We start from the raw sequence: 17,483 nt of genomic DNA on the forward strand, positions 1-17,483 counted from the left end.
ATTAACAGATGTTCTATTTAACTATTTATATGGTTTAATACACACATAGATAGTATTTTACTTCCTTGGTTCACTCCAACACTAACAAGTTTATGCCATTATATCAAAGAATCTCGACATAGGATAGGGTAACAATATGTTACTTATAAGGTATGTACTGATTAATCTATCCTTTAAAAAAAATGAAATATGGCCGAGGATACAAAAGTAAAATTCATTTGTTAAGAAACTGGGAAATTAAGAAGAAAACTAGAAAAATGCAAACAAAACAAAAAGGGTTCCATTTTCCAAAAAAAAACTATGAGAATGTTGTTCAATAATATCATAAAATAAAGCACAAAAGAGCTGTCACCTCATTAATCAAGTACCTCAGTAAAAATAAAGGCAGGGCGTCGAAAGCATGGGAAAAATACATGTTAACGCGTTTATCCAGCTACTGGGAAAATGAATAAACTGTTATTGTACTTTAATCAAGTGCTTAAACCAAGAAGGGGGTTTAAGAATAATATCACACTGATGAATATATAAATTATTATGTAGATCGGAAGAACAGACATGAAGGCACTAAGTTCACCATGAACCGTCATTAACAACAACAGCAGCAGCAACAACAACAATAACAATCCCAATTATATGCACCAATCTTTCCTTAAACTGAGAGATGGATGACGAAAATGTCTGCCCGGTCTGTTTCGAGGTTTACAAACTGCCGAAACTATTACCTTGTAAACACACATTCTGTTTGTGTTGTCTTGAAGATTTCTTAAAGGAATTTACAGATAAATCGAAACTAGTATGTCCACTTTGTAGAGAATCGTGTCATGTTCCAAAAAAAGGCTTTACAGAATTACAGACAAATTATTTCATACCAGAAAAAAAATATTCAAATCTTTGTACAAAATGTAAAACCGAGAAGGTTTCCCATGTCTGTTATCAGTGTGACACAGTTCTATGTCGTAGATGTCGTGCGCTCCATTCCCATGAAAGTTCCGGAAGATATATAACAGGAAATGACGAAAACAGTGAGGATGATACTGTCATTCCTCTTCCTTTCCATCTAAGATGGCCGCTCATGCATCTTGATGTCAAAACGGATATGATTTACAAACTAAGCACACAAGTTGTTGGTGAATTCCCATCGACAGAAGAGCCAGAAACAAGAAAACGCATTCGCTTTATTTTTCCATCACGAAGGTATGGTGTTTACGTAAAACTAGCTGACATAGGAGTTATTTTTAAATATAACATGAATGGAAAAGTAGAGGATTCGATACATTTTAACAACTGGACTTCTACAGCAACAGCAGGAATTGAGTATACTAATGGCTCCTTCTTGATTTCATTTCTCGAATCGAAAGAAATTCTTTGCTATGTACCAGTGGAATATGGACAATTTGTTCGTTATACCTTTGCAGATGTGGAAAATATTTACCCTTTATCAATGGCAGAATTATTGAATAAGAACATTGCTGTAAGCGGCCCATCCCATTTATGCAACCGATCTTGTAATAAAAATGATTGTGAAGTTGACAGAAACAGCCATGGAGCTATCAATATTTATAGCCCAGAAGGAGAGCTGATCACAGAAATAGAGAAAGATGCAATGGAATATACATTTCGATGTCCAATTATGATATCTGCAAATCAAAAACAAGAGACAATTGCTGTTTGTGATCAAGGTTTGAACAAAGTCATTATAATTGATTATAAAGGAAGAGTTCTTGGATTTTACAAGGGGATTGAGAATACTGCGATTCCCGTCTTATTTCGTAATGACATTTTTTTACCCATGACGGTTTGTTGTACATCAAGTGGCAATTTCATCGTTTCAGATCCGAGGAAAGACTATCTATTAGTACTGACACCGTTAGGGAAGTTCGTTGGTATTTTACGTCTGGACAGCCTTACACACCTCCTCGACATAAGCGCTATATGTATCGACAATAAACAAAATATCTGGACAGGACATTTCAATTTAGGAACTATTTCGGTCCTTACAGCAGGCTTTTACAAAAACGACTTTCGTCGAATTAGAATTCCACGAATGCGTCATAACCACGATGACTTTTTATCATCATTAAATTGACGACGTCGCTCTGATACCAATGGCAATTAACAATAAACATATCACAAGAGAATTGTTATTGAAAAGTATTCTATGTGGATTATGATTATTATGATTATTTCTTTTTTATTCGAACATTTTGAAATCACATAGTATACTTTCCATGGAAACACTTTCATTATTGGTTTTACAGTTTTTGGCCTCAAGGAATACATTACTCGCTCATCTTTCCATTTATATCCATATAAAAATTCAATTTGTAATAGCGTTTTAGACATGGAAAGAAATATTTGATAATTTAAGAAACAATAAACCTTTATCATAAAATAGTGTATAAATGAAGCAGAGAACACTGACATTTTCTTAACAAAGCATAAGACAGGTACAACATGCATTTACAGACATAAAATAATTCCACCAAAATTCCTACATTCCAACCCATCTTCTTAAGTTTAGGGCTGGAAAAGGCTCAAAAACAAATTGTTAATACTGGCCTTGCCTCAGCTAATAAGAATGATATACTTTCGTTTGGCACACACAACCGTATGTGTTGTTGTAGTGTTCTGGAATCGTAGCACCATTACATAGTTATACAGAAGTATAAGCGGAGTTATTCTGATCTTTTAAAAAAAATTCTTGAATCTAATTTGAGCTATTACACTAGACGTATATTTGTGTGTAATGTTATCAAAATATTTTTTTTTGAAATTTACAGTATGTTTTCACAAATGTTACATCCACAATCATACATAACTGAAAGTCGTTTTGGATTTAAGTGTAAGTATTTGTAAGAATCAGGCAAAATGGGGAAAATCAGAAACATGCATGTCAAAAACCAACAGATTTGAGAATATAATTTCACTCATGGATGCTTTTTCTATTTGAAAATACCATTATTTGATCTCTGCACCACTGGCTTTGCTCAGAAATTTTTCAATACAATTATCTGCCTTTGAAATGTTCATTTTCAGTGCATTTCAATGAAATTGTAACTCAATGATCCAGCATGATATGGAAAATCTTGTCTGTTTTCCTTGATTCTGACGGTGCAAATAGTCAAATTACAAAATCAAAATGATGGGTTTTTCATTCCATGTTTCACCTACTGCCTGATTCTTACAGGGACTGACAATTAATAAATTCTATGAAACACATGTCAAGTGAAGATCTTACTTATAGAAGAATCCAGTTTAAGATCGGTTAGAGTGGTAAATACTGTGTTATGAATCGAGATTGTACGAAAATATAAATCATATATTTATTCTTGGTCTAAAAGTTTCCGTTAATTTACAGATAGATGAACAGTCGTGGATCATCGAAGTAATTCCTGCACCAACGGAAATTAGTCGGCCATAAGTTTTAGATGATAGAAACATATCCAACATTTAAATGCCGAATTTTCTGTTTAGCTTATCACCCACGGAAAAGTTCTGCACTGATAAACAGCGATTCTATCAATATAGGTTGCGTTGTACTTCCTTGGTGTACAAAAACAGTGTTTCACTGCTTAGGATCTACAAAAACTGTTGACTGATATTGTCTGATAAAAAGGGGGTGTTTAATGATATGGAGACTGGATTGGGCAACAATCTGTAAAGGTTGGTTTTCGGTTTTATCTAACTTTCGATTTAGAAAGGGTGTTACGTGACAAAGGATTGATTAAGAAAACAATTTTTTTATATAATAACACAGAAGTAAATCAATATGGGATACTGATATAATGTTCGGATTAATCAAATTTTACTTTTAATTATTGAGGGTATGTTGTTTAGAACAACAAACATAATGCTTAAAAATGCCCACTTAACATTAGATGAAAATACATTTTTTTAATTACGTATATTTTTATTGCAATTAATAAACCAATGTGTAATTTTAAAACTGTTATATATTTTAGATACATGAACAATCGTATTGATTGGCTATTCATGTATATTCCATAAATACTGTATTACATAAATTGTAGATAAAACAAACGATACATACCACTATAATGGTATGACTTGCTCGAACTGAAAAGGATCTTTAAATATCCAATTTTGAAAAGTAACTTCCTGTCAATTTCACTATGTTCAGGTTTGTACATATTGACAAAAAATACCGAAGCATCAGCAATGGAAGAATTCGAATACGTCAAAATCCAAGATCATTGCCTGAAAGTAAAAACAGGAAATGAAGACGATCTAAATAAACAATGAAATAAACCGAATATTCACATAAAAAAGAAGAAAGGAAAACACGACGACGTATAAAAAATAAAGCATTGCCACTATGACCCCCCCCCTAAATAAAATAATAGGGAGTGACACCAGGTGCTCCTTCTTAGGCCCTTCTTTCTCCACCAATGGCACCGGCGGTTCTATTGTAAGTGACTATAATTAATTATGCAGCTCACAAGGGTGTCCCAACACAAACAATTCACACTAAGGCAAATCCTTCAGTTCAACAAAGTATCAACATGTAAACAAAGTAAATAATGCGAAAATGGAGAAAAGTTATCCGAAGTAGACAAATTAAATTAAGGTAATAAAAGAAATTATTGAAAACATGGAACAATACAACCTGTATAAATAAAACGGCCGGGATTGGATCTTGAACTTGATATTACAGAGCAATAAATCATGTGACAACAATTAACATAGTGTTGAAAACATGATTCAAAATGTAAGCGTTTGGTTATGCAAGTGACATTGAAATGATATTTCAAACAAAAAAATATCCAAATAAAAACCAAACCAAAACAATAACAAATAGATTTAACAAAACATCAGACTGTAAAAATAAGGCAAGGGGTTACTACTATTTTGAAGAGCTAATCTAGAATCAAAAAAGGAATTTTTTAAACATTATAGAATACATCAATTAGTACATTATTATATCGACTGGGGTGCAATATGCTAGATATTCCATCGATCTGATAAGTAGTCTTGCAGGGAGTACGAGACCATATGTCAATGGATACTGAAGTGGATTCGAAATTTTTTTGTTTTTATGAAAGTGAATTTATAACAATATAACGAGAATAGTGAATATGTCAAAGAAACAACAACCACACCGGGATGAAAAATGTCAGCTCAAGGCCAACAATGGGTTTTCAATGAACGACGAGGACACTCTCACACCACGGGTCAAGTTGCTGCTGGCCCAAAAAACAACATTAAACACAAGTACAGCGAAAAAGTTACCCCTATATACTCTAGCAGCTGAACTGAAAGTAAAAACGAAACAATACATACAGAGGCCAAAAATTCCTGACTTGGGGAAAAAAATGCGACTGGGTTAAAGTACTTTGCCGTGATCACAACCTTTCCCTTTTTAAATTTGGCCACCGTGGGAAAAATATAACACGATTTAAACACCTAAAATGAGTTCAAAAAGGTTTGAGTCCCTTGTCATAGCCAAAATAAAGAAACTGATATACGTCACACAAATGAACTAACAAAGAACTTCTAGCAGGTAACTGACATACCAGCTCAAAAAAAGTTACGCCTACAAAAAGTTATTTCATCATCGTGTAGTATTCGATCATACATATATAGGAAATTAGTATTTTTAAAAATAGAAATGTGTGAAATTCAAGAAAAATAACAACGTTGTCAAACGGAATATGAGCCAATATTCCGAATAACATTTACATGTAGTATTCAAGGAATTGTTTCAGCACAAGTATAATTCAAAATGAATTAAATTGTAATGCAGAATCAATTGTTGCTGTACCTTTTTTTCTTTTTTTTTGAAAGAAATAATACGTTATCTATATAGCGGAAACTGAGATTAAAGGATCTAGCTAAACGATGTTTTTTCTTTCGGATCAGATCACCTATAAAATCATTGAAAAGCATATCGGCGTTAATTGAAGACAATATATGTAAATACTAATAAGTAGAATTGCCAATTTTATTAAACTAATATTTTTCCTCGCAATATTTAAACCACAGATATGCTAAAATGTATCACCATTTATGAAAAAAACGAACAATATCATTTTAATAAACATATATTATGTTTTTCAAGGCAAAACTGAGAGATGGATTATGAAAGTGTCTGCCCTGTTTGTTTCGAGATTTACAAATTTCCAAAACTTTTACCATGTAAACATACGTTCTGTCTGTGTTGTCTAGAGGATTGCTTAAAGGGATTTACAGACAAGTCAATATTAATATGTCCACTTTGTAGAGAACGGTGTTATGTTCCAGAAAAAGGCCTCGGTGAATTTCCGACAAATTATTTCATACCAGAAAGAAAATATTCAATTATTTGCAAAGAATGTATGAACGAAACAATTTCTCACGTCTGCTATCAGTGTGACACAGTTCTCTGTCATAGATGCCGTAAGCTACATACCCATGATAGCTCAAAAAGTCACGTAACAGAAAATGATGAAAGTAGTGAAGATGACGCTGTCATTCATCTACCGTTTCATATAAGATGGCCGCTCATGCACCTCCATATAAAAACGGAAATGATTTACAAACTATGTACTCAAGTCATTGGTAATTTCCCACCCGCAGAAGAATATGGAACAAGAAAACGCGTTCGCTTCATGTTTCCTTTAAAGAGCGGAGATGTATACGTGAAACTGGCTAATATAGATATTTTATTTAAATATAATATACATGGAACAATAGTTGGATCGATACATTTTAGAAATTCGAAACTAACAGCTACAGCAGGTATCGCAAATGATAACGGTTCTTTCTTGATTTCGTTTCTTGAAACCCAAGATATTTATTGCTATGTACCGGTGGAATATGGAAATTATGCTGGATATACTTTCGCAGAAATGCAAAACATATACCCTTTATCAATGACAGAATTATTGAATAAGAACATTGCTGTAAGCGGTATCCCTCATTTATGCGACAGATCTTGTAATGAAAATGAATGTGAAGTTGAGAAAAACAGCAATGGAGCTATAAATATTTATAATCCAGAAGGAGAACTGATCACAAAAATAGAAAAAGATGCAAATGAATACACATTCAGATGTCCAGTTATGATATCTGCAAATTCGAAAAAGGAGACAATTGCTGTTTGTGATCACAAACTGCAGAAAGTCATTATAATTGACTATAAAGGAAGGGTTCTTGGATTTTACAAGGGAATAGAGAATAATGCGATTCCCGTCTTATTTCGTAATGACATATTTTTACCAATGGCGGTTTGTTGTACATCAAGTGGCGATTTCATCGTTTCAGATCCAAGGAAAGACTACCTGTTAGTTTTGACACCGCTAGGGAAGTTCATTGGTATTTTACGTCTGGACAGTCTTGCACACCTCCTCGATATAAGCGCTATATGTATCGACTATAAACAAAATATCTGGACAGGACATTTCAATTTAGGAACTATTTCAGTCTTAACTCCAGACTTATACAAAAACGACTTGAAATGAGTTATTGTTACAACGGCGACGTAATCACGACCAGTCTCTATCTTCATTGAATTTACGACGTCGCTCTGCTAATGATGGCAATTAACTCAGGAATTAGAAGACAAGAGAGCTAATTTTTATATGAGCATATCCGAACCACAGAACTGACTAAACATCGAAACAAAAGTACTTACATAACCAATTCATTTTCCATCTCGTTCTTGGTGTATTTTCACACTTAGAAATCATAGAGTGTATCCTACAAGGCAACACTTAAACGATCACTTCATCAGAGATTGGGTAGAGCACATCCTTCAGGCTGAATGACAGATGGCAACTTGTTTTTGTTTTTGCTTTCTTGAACACTTCGTGAAACAAACAAAACCAAACACCGAACATACAGCCCTGATCCTACTTGACAACCATCATTTGCATCTTGATGTGAAGATTTCGCAAAGTTAAATGGGATTGTTATGTTATCATTTCCACCACACTGCTCTTGCAAGCTGCAGCCACACGACAGGAACGTGAATAGTACTCTGAACAAATATGTATGAACAACCCAGGATTGTTGGTTGCATACAGACAACAGATCAAGGTGGAAATTAATGAAAACACAAGAGCAGATCAAGGTGGAAATGAAAATAATTTGAAAACAGAGGATACTCATGGTCTTTCGAGAGAGAGCAATATATATGAAGGAACACCTACACCGGTAAGTAGAATTTAGAGTTGATGTCACTGTTCTTAAACGCTTTTACGGATAATATTAAGGTCAGAGCTGGGAAATGATATACAGTTTTGAGATATGTTGCAAATTTTTCAGAGATGAAGCGACCCGGAACCAAAGACTATATAATGAGTTCACAGCCAACAACTGAGATTTATTCACAGAAAATATATATAAAAAGTGCATACCTGGAACTGATCTCAACCCAGCAATGTTGTGCAACATATATAATGGATCTTCTGCTGTCATTATAGTAGAAAACAATAATATATCTTAGCTGAATCAATTGCTAACATTGACATCAAGTACGAGAGGTATTGTGTACCTTTTTCTCAGAGGGACTGCTGCGGCAGTACATTTACTGTGCGTCTATTTTAGACACTGCCACACACAACAGATCAACATCCATTTCAAAAAGTAAGCCAACACAAAACACATATATTAATTTAAAGTTTAAAATTATGTGAATTATGTTTGTACTTTTTACAACAATCACATTTATTTTGATACGTTTTGATAGGAAAATAATAGGAATCCTGTGTTTTCAAAAAGAGGGTAAATCTATGAAAATAAAAAACAAAACAACAATATCAAAGACATAAAACAAACTAAAAAGTACAAAAAAAATACGCAGCACGAGATTTTGTTAAACACTACAGTTCGCTGTTTAAATGTTGCGTCCGGTACTTCGGAAGGACGTAATTTTGTAGACAGAAAGTTACAAAAATCAAAATTAAGCTGCAGGTTTTTTTACCTGTCTTTACCAGCAGGAAAGCGTTGTACATGGACCAAATTGTAAACGAGATGTCAATTTATACTTTTGTAACTCTACAAATGTATGCCTTTGATCGATTGGTAGTTTTTGTATGAAAACTGAAAACTATCACATATAACCCAGGCCCCCTACCTTTTGTTCTTCGTGTGTTGTAATTTCAGAAATGCTAGTTATATGTTGTCAAAGGATTTTCCCTTCGCACATGCGGTTGTTACTACTTTTTTTATCTGGATAATGAATTAAAAACTAGACAGAAAAAAATAACATATGATATTCACAAATTAGAACATAAGGGAGCAACCATTTATAACTTACGGGGGGGGAGGGGCTAGGATCAAAATTTTCGACCTAGATATTTTTTTTTTGTGTTCAGATTATGTTGACTTTTTATTTTAGATTCCAGTCAGTCCTGAATTTGTTTTCATGATATATACAAGTATGAAAAATAATTCAAATAGTACTGGTATCCGACCAGAGCTTGCAATGAACCATTTATTGCCATCGTGGTTTTTTTAAATTTTAAAAGAAAGATAAATCTCATCTTTAATGTCTAAAACCGTTTTGACATTTTTATTGCAATTTTTTTTATTATTGTTTTAAGTATAGATACGTGTCAAGCTAGTCTTAAATCATATTGCCATTTTTTGTTGTTTTTTTTTGTTGTTTTTTTTTGTTTTTTTTTTTTTGTTATCTACAAATGTATTTTCTAATGATGATTTAGCAGCATTTTATATCATTTAAGTGTTTACAAAAACATATCCTGATTTTTTTTTCAACAGATGCATCCTGCCTCTGATTTACCCGAATGGTCATCCTGGATGTTTTTACTATATGCTACCACCCTGCATTTTTTTAATCCTAGCCCCCTATAAAAATCTAATTTTCGCTCCTCTAAGTGTAGAAATAGACTTTCCTTTTCCGGACACTAAAAAGAACAAATGTTACTATTTTATTAACCCTTTTAAAGTAAAAGCACGGAGGCCTTGATATGAAAACTAAGTTGACAAGCATTTGTTTAAATCAACAGCAATTATCAATAATTCAATCGTTCAAAGATTTTATCGGTAAGTCTAAGGCACCAGTATCGCATTGCATATCCCTGAGCGGGTGTATGTCAAAACATGGATGCTATAAAAATATAGTGCATTTTCTTTTTGCCTCTCTACAAACAAATATTATGTCAAAAGATATGAACAATGACTTATAAAATAGAGCAAACATCACACTATCAGATGACAAACTTTTTAAAAAGAAAATCTAACATAATGACATAAAAATGTTCCACTGAAAAGGTTGGTTTGATGAGTGCAAAACAAAAGTGAAAGTAGAGAAAATGGCTATTTATAGTTCAAAAATACTTTTCTGTCCGATCTTCGTGGACTCTTCCTATTTTCTTTGCGCGATTTTTTTTCACATGTCCTTAGAAATGCTACTTAAGTGAATGTTTTATTGAATCAATTTACATAATTTAAAAAAAATCCTAAAAATATGCACTTCACTATAGAAGTCTATGGGAAAATTAATATGATACTGAGACCTTAAGGTAACACGTGATAAACAAACTTGAATTGATTGTAATTGTCTGGTGAAGCAACTGAAATAAATCTGAGCTTGTATTTCCACAAAGGCAGACAGTTTCAGATAACTACTGATCTATTTTTAAACCAACAGATGCACAGGTGAATTTTTCTTCCTGGATTGAATTTCGTCAACATCATGGTTTCGCCATACCTGTGCGTTTAATATTCTATTCTACATCACCTAGAAAGCAACTAGTAGAATCTAGATTATTCGGAGAGTGGCAACGTTTCGAAACGTTGGTAATATGTCATATCAGTCGTAGAATATAGAAGGTAGTATGACTACTAACTTTCGTTTTCAATAGATCAGAGAACAGAAGAAATCACTACAAAGTCAAACTCACCACGTAACAACTTTTTACCAATGAAAAAGAAAAGCAAAGACACAAAGGTATAACAATGGAAACATGATAAAGCAATGAACAAAAATAAAAATAAAAATACAGAAACCGAAAGAAAACTGATAGTAAATAAGAACACATGGACTAATGGTCACCAGTAAGGAATACATCTTTTACCATTAAAGAAATATGCAGAGTCATAGTTGCTATTATGCCAAAGCAAGTAAAAATCTATTTTGGTGATGCAGATGGACACTATATATATCCAAAGATGTTTTATAAACAATGATAATGTCTTAAATTTGTTCCAATATTTGTTGTTGTGGATTTAGGGGGATTTGTGCCGATGCATACAGCATTCCCATCAAAAACCTTTATCTACCTAAAACAAACTATTAGACTTTGTCACTTGTGCAATAAAAAATACAAGTTGGACATTGAATTAAAAAAATTACGTTACCTTATATATTTTTAAAAATGTTATTGTCCAATCAGTGTTTATAATGAAAATAAAAAAGGAGGCTTATCAGAATGAAAGGGGAAAAGATGTGTCATATTACATTTTTACCGGTTACATCTCCCAAATAAATATTGACCGGTTCCTAGTGTAACTATAGTAAATTGATCCAGATACATTAGAAATGTATATGACATCAAAACCACTTCTTATAAATATAACCTCTGGAACAGAAATTATACTTATCGAATTTCAAACATTCAAATCTTTCATGTCATTTAAACATATATGTTTATGACAATCAGGAGACCAATAACTGAAAAATACTGACGCAAGAGCAACAACCGAATACCTTGCAAATAAAGTCGCCCAACTTCAACACGTTGAAGCCCATTGTAGATAGACATAATATTTTACGCCATAATAATAAGACTATCAATATTATCTGTATCTTTATGGAAAAAATAATAATACGTTGTACGACTAAATAATGTGTTTAATTTCTTGGTTAGTTCTTGAAAAAGATATTAATAGAAGAATGAAAAACAACCTCGAAAGACAAAGTAGTAGAAAATATTGCATATACATTAATTTTAATTCAGAGTTTATATCATTTTAAACACGTTCATTGTTTACACCATGTATATAAATACATTAATTCTTGTCTAGAACTCCCTTTTGTACATATTGTTTACTGTATTTTTGCGTCTTGAAACGTTTAATTCAATTTTTTCTGACACGTTGCGATTTGCCTATTCAATGTTAGTTTAATATGAAATTGAATTTATTTACGAAACATACAGAGTGTGTAAACATATCGAAAAAAAACGGAATTCAGATTGAGTATTGATAAATCTGTATTATTGTAGTCATTTACTGGAGGAGTCTTCTTTTATTTTGTTTCAGATCATATCATACTATGGATTGCGAAAAGGTATGCCCAGTGTGTTTTGATACATTCAAATTTCCAAAACTCTTACCCTGTAAACACACTTTTTGCCTTTGTTGTCTTCAAGACTTCTTGGCAGAATGTAAAGACAAGTCCAATTTATTATGCCCGCTTTGTAGAGAGCCATGCTATGTACCCCCAAAAGGATTTGAGGATTTTCCTACGAACTATTTTGTACTTGTAGTAAAGTATCCCAGTAAATGTGAAACGTGTAGAACCGGAAATGTTTCAAATAAGTGTTTTCAATGCAACAAAGTCTTTTGTCGTATATGCCATCTACTTCACACTCATCAAAATATTGAAAGAAAAGGAGATGAAAACGAAAGTGACGAGGAAATACCCACAGAGCTTCCAATTCATCTAAGATGGCCAATGATACATAACAATATCAAAACAGAGGTTATTTGTCAACAGTCTGCAATGATCGTCGGAGAATTCCCTCCATCGACATCTGAATGCACACCAAAACGTGTTCGTTTTATATTCCCGTCAAAAAGTGGTGGGGTATTTATAAAGTTTGATGGAATAAACACACTGTTCCGATACGACAAACATGGAAAAATTGTGAGAAGATTAAATTTTAGTGGTATGCCGACAACATTAACTTCGGGCTTAGAAACTCGAGACGGTTCTTTGATTATTACACATCTAGAAACAAAACTGATCTACTGTTATACGGAGGAAATCTATTTCAAAAGTGAAGTGTTTGCAAAGACAAAGTTTTTTCCATTTTCTATAACAGAACTGTTAAATGAATCTATTGCAGTGTGTGGCCCTTTCCATTTGTGTAGCAGACTTTGTAAAGAAAAGAACTGTGCAGTTGCTAAGGCAGATTACGGAGCCATAAATATTTATGCTTCAAACGGTGACCTAATTTCCGTCATTGAAAAAGATGCCAAGGAATACATATTTCGTCACCCGCTTTCGTTGACAGCAAACACGAAATTAAGAACAATTTCTGTGTGCGATGTAAACAAAGTCACAATAGTTGACTACGAAGGAAAACTACAGGGAATTTATGAAGGTCTAAAGACATTGTCGTTGCCATTTTTGCCCTTTAATCAAGATAATTTTTTGCCATGGGCGATATGCTCTACTTTCAATGGCGATTTTGTCGTTTCTGATCCGAGGGAAGAGTTCCTGCAGGTGACAAATTCACAGGGAAAGACAATAGGTACTTTACGCGATGACAGTAGTGAAGAAATGCGTGATATAACTGCTCTGTGCGTCGACTCTGACAGGAATATTTGGGCTGGACATCACCATGAAGGAACAATTAAGATTTTAAAACTAGACTTTTACAAAAATGAATTAAGTCCAATAAGATTACCGTTTCTCCCTCCCATTGACCATTATATGCCAATGCTCGGTGGACATACAATTGAAATCGACGACACTTGACCACAGCAGTGTTTCTATATTGTTTATAATTATACTAGTGGTTATGTTAATCTACAAAAAAGTTATAAATTTTGATTTCGAATAAAACCAGTTGAATAGAAAAAAATACAAATCATATAAGTATTGCAAATCTCAGTAGGCTATACACATGTTCCAAGGTTAGCCTCTCATCGGTAGCAGTTGGACCAATTTCTTAAGGAGTTCATGACCTCAAAAATAAAAAAAGTATTTAAGTAGTAATGAAAGGACTGGGCCAACGTTCCCGATGTTTTGTTCATTGGCAAATACTTATGAGTTAAGGCTAAGATTATGCCTATAAATACGTCACCAAATGTTTATATATTTGGCTGATCAGGAAAACACCCAATTAATAGGCGTTATAAATTAGATATAGAACATCAGAACTGTCCTATAATAAAATGAGCCAAATCGATTATTAAAACTGAGAAATAACATTTTAAAAATAACATGTAAAAACAAACAAACAAACAAAAAAACGAACAAAAACAAAAATAATAATAATATGCAAATGTCAGACTCGATCTAAATACCTTCAAACTAACAATTAAATTTCTGCATTGTACGACTGTAATGTCGGTTAGTTAGGTTACGGACATCACGTGTTTAATTTGTTTTCATCAGAAAGTTATATTTCCACTTAAAAGCACTCTTACCAACCATTTTGCGGTAATATGCTACGTAAAACGATAAACCAGGTACATTGTTATGATTAAAGTGGTGTTTCTTTGGAAATTCCCGACTCAGTGTTCAATTAAGTGCAAAAGTGTCGGAAAGGGATTTTCAACGACTTTTGTTGCTAATTTTGGTGCTATTTCATCATCGTTTTTTTCACGAATTTGCATTTTGGGGAAAATAAGTTTTTTTCTACAGATTCTTATGAAAATTACGGACTTTTGATTATTTTTTTTTAAATTGGCCCAACTCGGGGTTAGCTTTCTGGGAGAAATGGCCAGTTCCTTTAAATTGACTATATATGATATATAGTTCCGAATTGACTTATCTGACTACTTGGTTGGTGAATGATACATGATAAGCTGCATATTTGATTAAGTCCAAGTAAAAATACATGCCTGTTTAAGGTTATATTGGATGAAAATAAGGGTAGGTAGGGGAGGTTAAACTACTTTATTTTTATAAATTATTTCGGGGAGGGTTTCTCGACTAAAATTGTGCTCAACTTAAAAAAAAAAAGTGATTGTTTCGCAGCGTTTCATAAAATGTGAAAAATATGGTAAGAAAGAAAACGTTAAAAAGACATTTTCTGATAATTTATATAGTTGGTATGTTTATATTTACACTTTCCAAATCGAAAAATTTATTTTATCTGGGCTTAGATTATAAATGAAGGAATAAACAATTTTAGTATTATTTTTCTCGCGTACGGTGTATACTTTACTATCAATTTCAATTCTTTGTGAAAAAATAGGCAAGAGGGGCAAATTACAAGTAAAAAACCATCGATCTTACGCTCATGAAAGAATGCTCTTTTTTATAAATGACCACTTTGTGATCCCTGCATCATTGTAGATGTCTGGAATATTACATTAGAAAAAAAAGACAAAGTTATCTACCTCTGGAATGTTAATTTTCATTCCATTTTAATTCTCTTTTGATCGAGACGATATGGAAATGTCAATTTTGTATGATTATGATGTACAAATGGTTAAACGACACTGTCAAACTGATAAATTATTTCATACCATGTTTCACCCCTGCATGAACCTGCCTGATATACAAAATCTTAGTGACACTCCCGCGGAGGGAACGACCAAAAAAATTAATCTAGGGCTGTAACTTAGTACACGATGTATGGTAGTACGGGACAGTTCATTTAGATGTTATTATGTAGGATAGAGGAGGGAACGACAAAAAAATTGCATCGCAAATTTGACAGTTCTAACATCGTTGGGAATTTTTCAGACCTTTCTATACGTTTACATATCTTATCTGTATCAATTTGATCCGATGGAGCCAAGAGTCGTCACATTCTGATACGTTTGTATAATATTGATTTGTTGTGACATGGATCATATATTAGTATATTATATAATGCTTAATTATAATCATACTACTCAGATTATAGTAAACATCATTGGTGCAGTAAATAAATGTATTTTTCTTTATTTTTGTTTAAGACGGTTGATACGTAATTAATGGATGATAAAAATGTTTGTCCTGTATGTTTCGATGTATACAAATTTCCAAAACTGTTACCATGAAAACACACTTTCTGTATTTTGTCTTGAAGACTTCTTGAAAGGATTTACAGATAAATCAACTCTGGTTTGTCCACTCTCTAGGGAAAATTGTTATGTAACAGAAAAAGGATTTACAGAGCTTCCAACCAATTATTTTGTACTGATAAAGAAGAATCCAAAGTATTGCTATTCTTGTAAGAAAGGAAACGTTTCCAACTTTTGCCACCAATACGATAAAGTGTTTTGCTGCAGATGTCACATGCTTCATTCACATCAAATTGAACAAGAAAAGGAAACAGGGAATGACGTTGAAAAAGATCTTCAGAGCTTTATTTACATCTTAGATGGCCCATAATGCATCTTGCAATTAAGACGGAAGTAATATGCGAACTATCTGCACTCATCTATCTGTTCTATCTGCCTTTTAGTCAATTAGATGACACAACAAAACGTGTTAGTTTGATTTTTCCGTCAACGACTGGGGGTGTTTACGTAAAGGTGGAAAAAATAAACACGCTTTATAAATATAACGTAAAAGGGAAACTTATTCAAAGTATAACTTTCAAATGATCGACCATCACACTTACTGCAGGTATCGAAAATAGCAATGGTTCCCTTTTGATTTCAGAACTAGAATCAAAACATATTTTATGCTATGTACCAGAAGATGGAAGGAATTTTATTGGATATACCTTTACAGAAACGGAAATTATTTTCCCTTTACCTATGACAGAATTGTTAAACAAGAACATTGCTGTGAGAAGCACTTCTCACATATGTGACAGGTCATGTAATAAAGCCGGATGTGACGCACAGAGGAACAGTCATGGGGCTATTAATATTTATAAAGCAAGAGGTGTACTGGTAGCTATAATTGAAAAAAATACTATGGAACACACATTTAAATGGCCGCTCGTGATGGCTGCTAATACAAAACAAGAAACAATAGCAATTTGTGATCGAGATTTGCATAAAGTTGTTATAATTGATTACAAAGGAAGAATTCTTGGCTTTTACAAAGGTTATGAAGCCAACATTATGCCGTGCTTATATCACACAGGACAGTTTGAACCAATATCTGTCTGCTCGACGAAAAAAGGAGACTTCATTGTGTCGGGGCAGAATAAAGACTACCCATTCGTTTTAACCCCGCTTGGAAAATTCATCGGTATTTTACGTTTACATAGTCTGGCACATTTTCGGGAAATCAGTGGGACGTGAGCCGACAATGAACAAAATGTTTGGACTGGACATCTGCGCTTGGGAACAATTGGTATTTTGACACCGAAAGTTTTCAAAAATGACTTTTGTCGAATTCAATTACCACGTCTACATCAAAGCAACAACGCGATTTAATCTTTGTCTGGACGTCGATACCAATTTAAATTCAAAAACTCAGAAATAAAAACTTATTATTATTTAAACGTTCTTTAATTTTCAAATTATAGGTTTTACCAATATGAATGGATATCACACAATATACCCATACATTTGGTACACACCATTCCCAAGCTCAAAAGAGCGTCTTACATTCGAAATTTACTCTAGATGCTGCATCCCGCCTTCGCAGGAAAGAAAAAAAAATATCGCAA

General features: G+C 33.2%; 2 protein-coding genes across 12 annotated transcripts; both read left to right on the top strand.

The window, feature by feature from the left end:
* On the top strand, positions 1-2,243 carry LOC148612830 (uncharacterized). Its single transcript, XM_088594598.1, has 2 exons — positions 1-150; positions 541-2,243. The coding sequence occupies exon 2, from the start codon at positions 662-664 to the stop codon at positions 2,084-2,086; it is 1,425 nt and encodes a 474-aa protein (XP_088450724.1). The 5' UTR covers positions 1-150; positions 541-661; the 3' UTR covers positions 2,087-2,243.
* A 253-nt stretch (positions 2,244-2,496) lies between these two features.
* On the top strand, positions 2,497-17,309 carry LOC148612831 (uncharacterized). 11 transcript variants are annotated; one of them, XR_015924498.1, is made up of 4 exons: positions 2,497-3,663; positions 6,080-8,154; positions 8,266-8,586; positions 10,616-10,915. XR_015924498.1 is itself a non-coding variant. In XM_088594591.1 (4 exons), the coding sequence occupies exon 4, from the start codon at positions 12,242-12,244 to the stop codon at positions 13,670-13,672; it is 1,431 nt and encodes a 476-aa protein (XP_088450717.1). In that variant the 5' UTR covers positions 7,457-8,154; positions 8,266-8,586; positions 10,616-10,915; positions 12,229-12,241; the 3' UTR covers positions 13,673-17,309. The 11 variants fall into 11 exon arrangements, 8 of the variants coding, with proteins under 8 accessions (XP_088450722.1, XP_088450717.1, XP_088450718.1 ...); XM_088594591.1 differs by lacking the exon at positions 2,497-3,663 and adding an exon at positions 12,229-17,309 and having other exon boundaries at positions 7,457-8,154; XR_015924499.1 differs by lacking the exon at positions 10,616-10,915 and having other exon boundaries at positions 8,266-8,640.
* The last annotated feature ends 174 nt before the right edge of the window (positions 17,310-17,483 follow it).

The sequence above is a fragment of the Perna viridis genome, chromosome 7, assembly GCF_037379345.1.
Source record: "Perna viridis isolate PV_CMFRI_1.1 ecotype Kerala chromosome 7, ASM3737934v1, whole genome shotgun sequence".
NCBI lineage: Eukaryota > Metazoa > Mollusca > Bivalvia > Mytilida > Mytilidae > Perna > Perna viridis.

Coding starts and splice junctions, on each gene's coding strand:
- LOC148612831 (XM_088594588.1), top strand. CDS start 8,108: ATGGTCTTTCGAGAGAGAGCAATATATATGAAGGAACACCTACACCG. Junction 8,155..12,228: donor ATGAAGGAACACCTACACCG/GTAAGTAGAATT, acceptor ATTTTGTTTCAG/ATCATATCATACTATGGATT.
- LOC148612830 (XM_088594598.1), top strand. CDS start 662: ATGGATGACGAAAATGTCTGCCCGGTCTGTTTCGAGGTTTACAAACTG.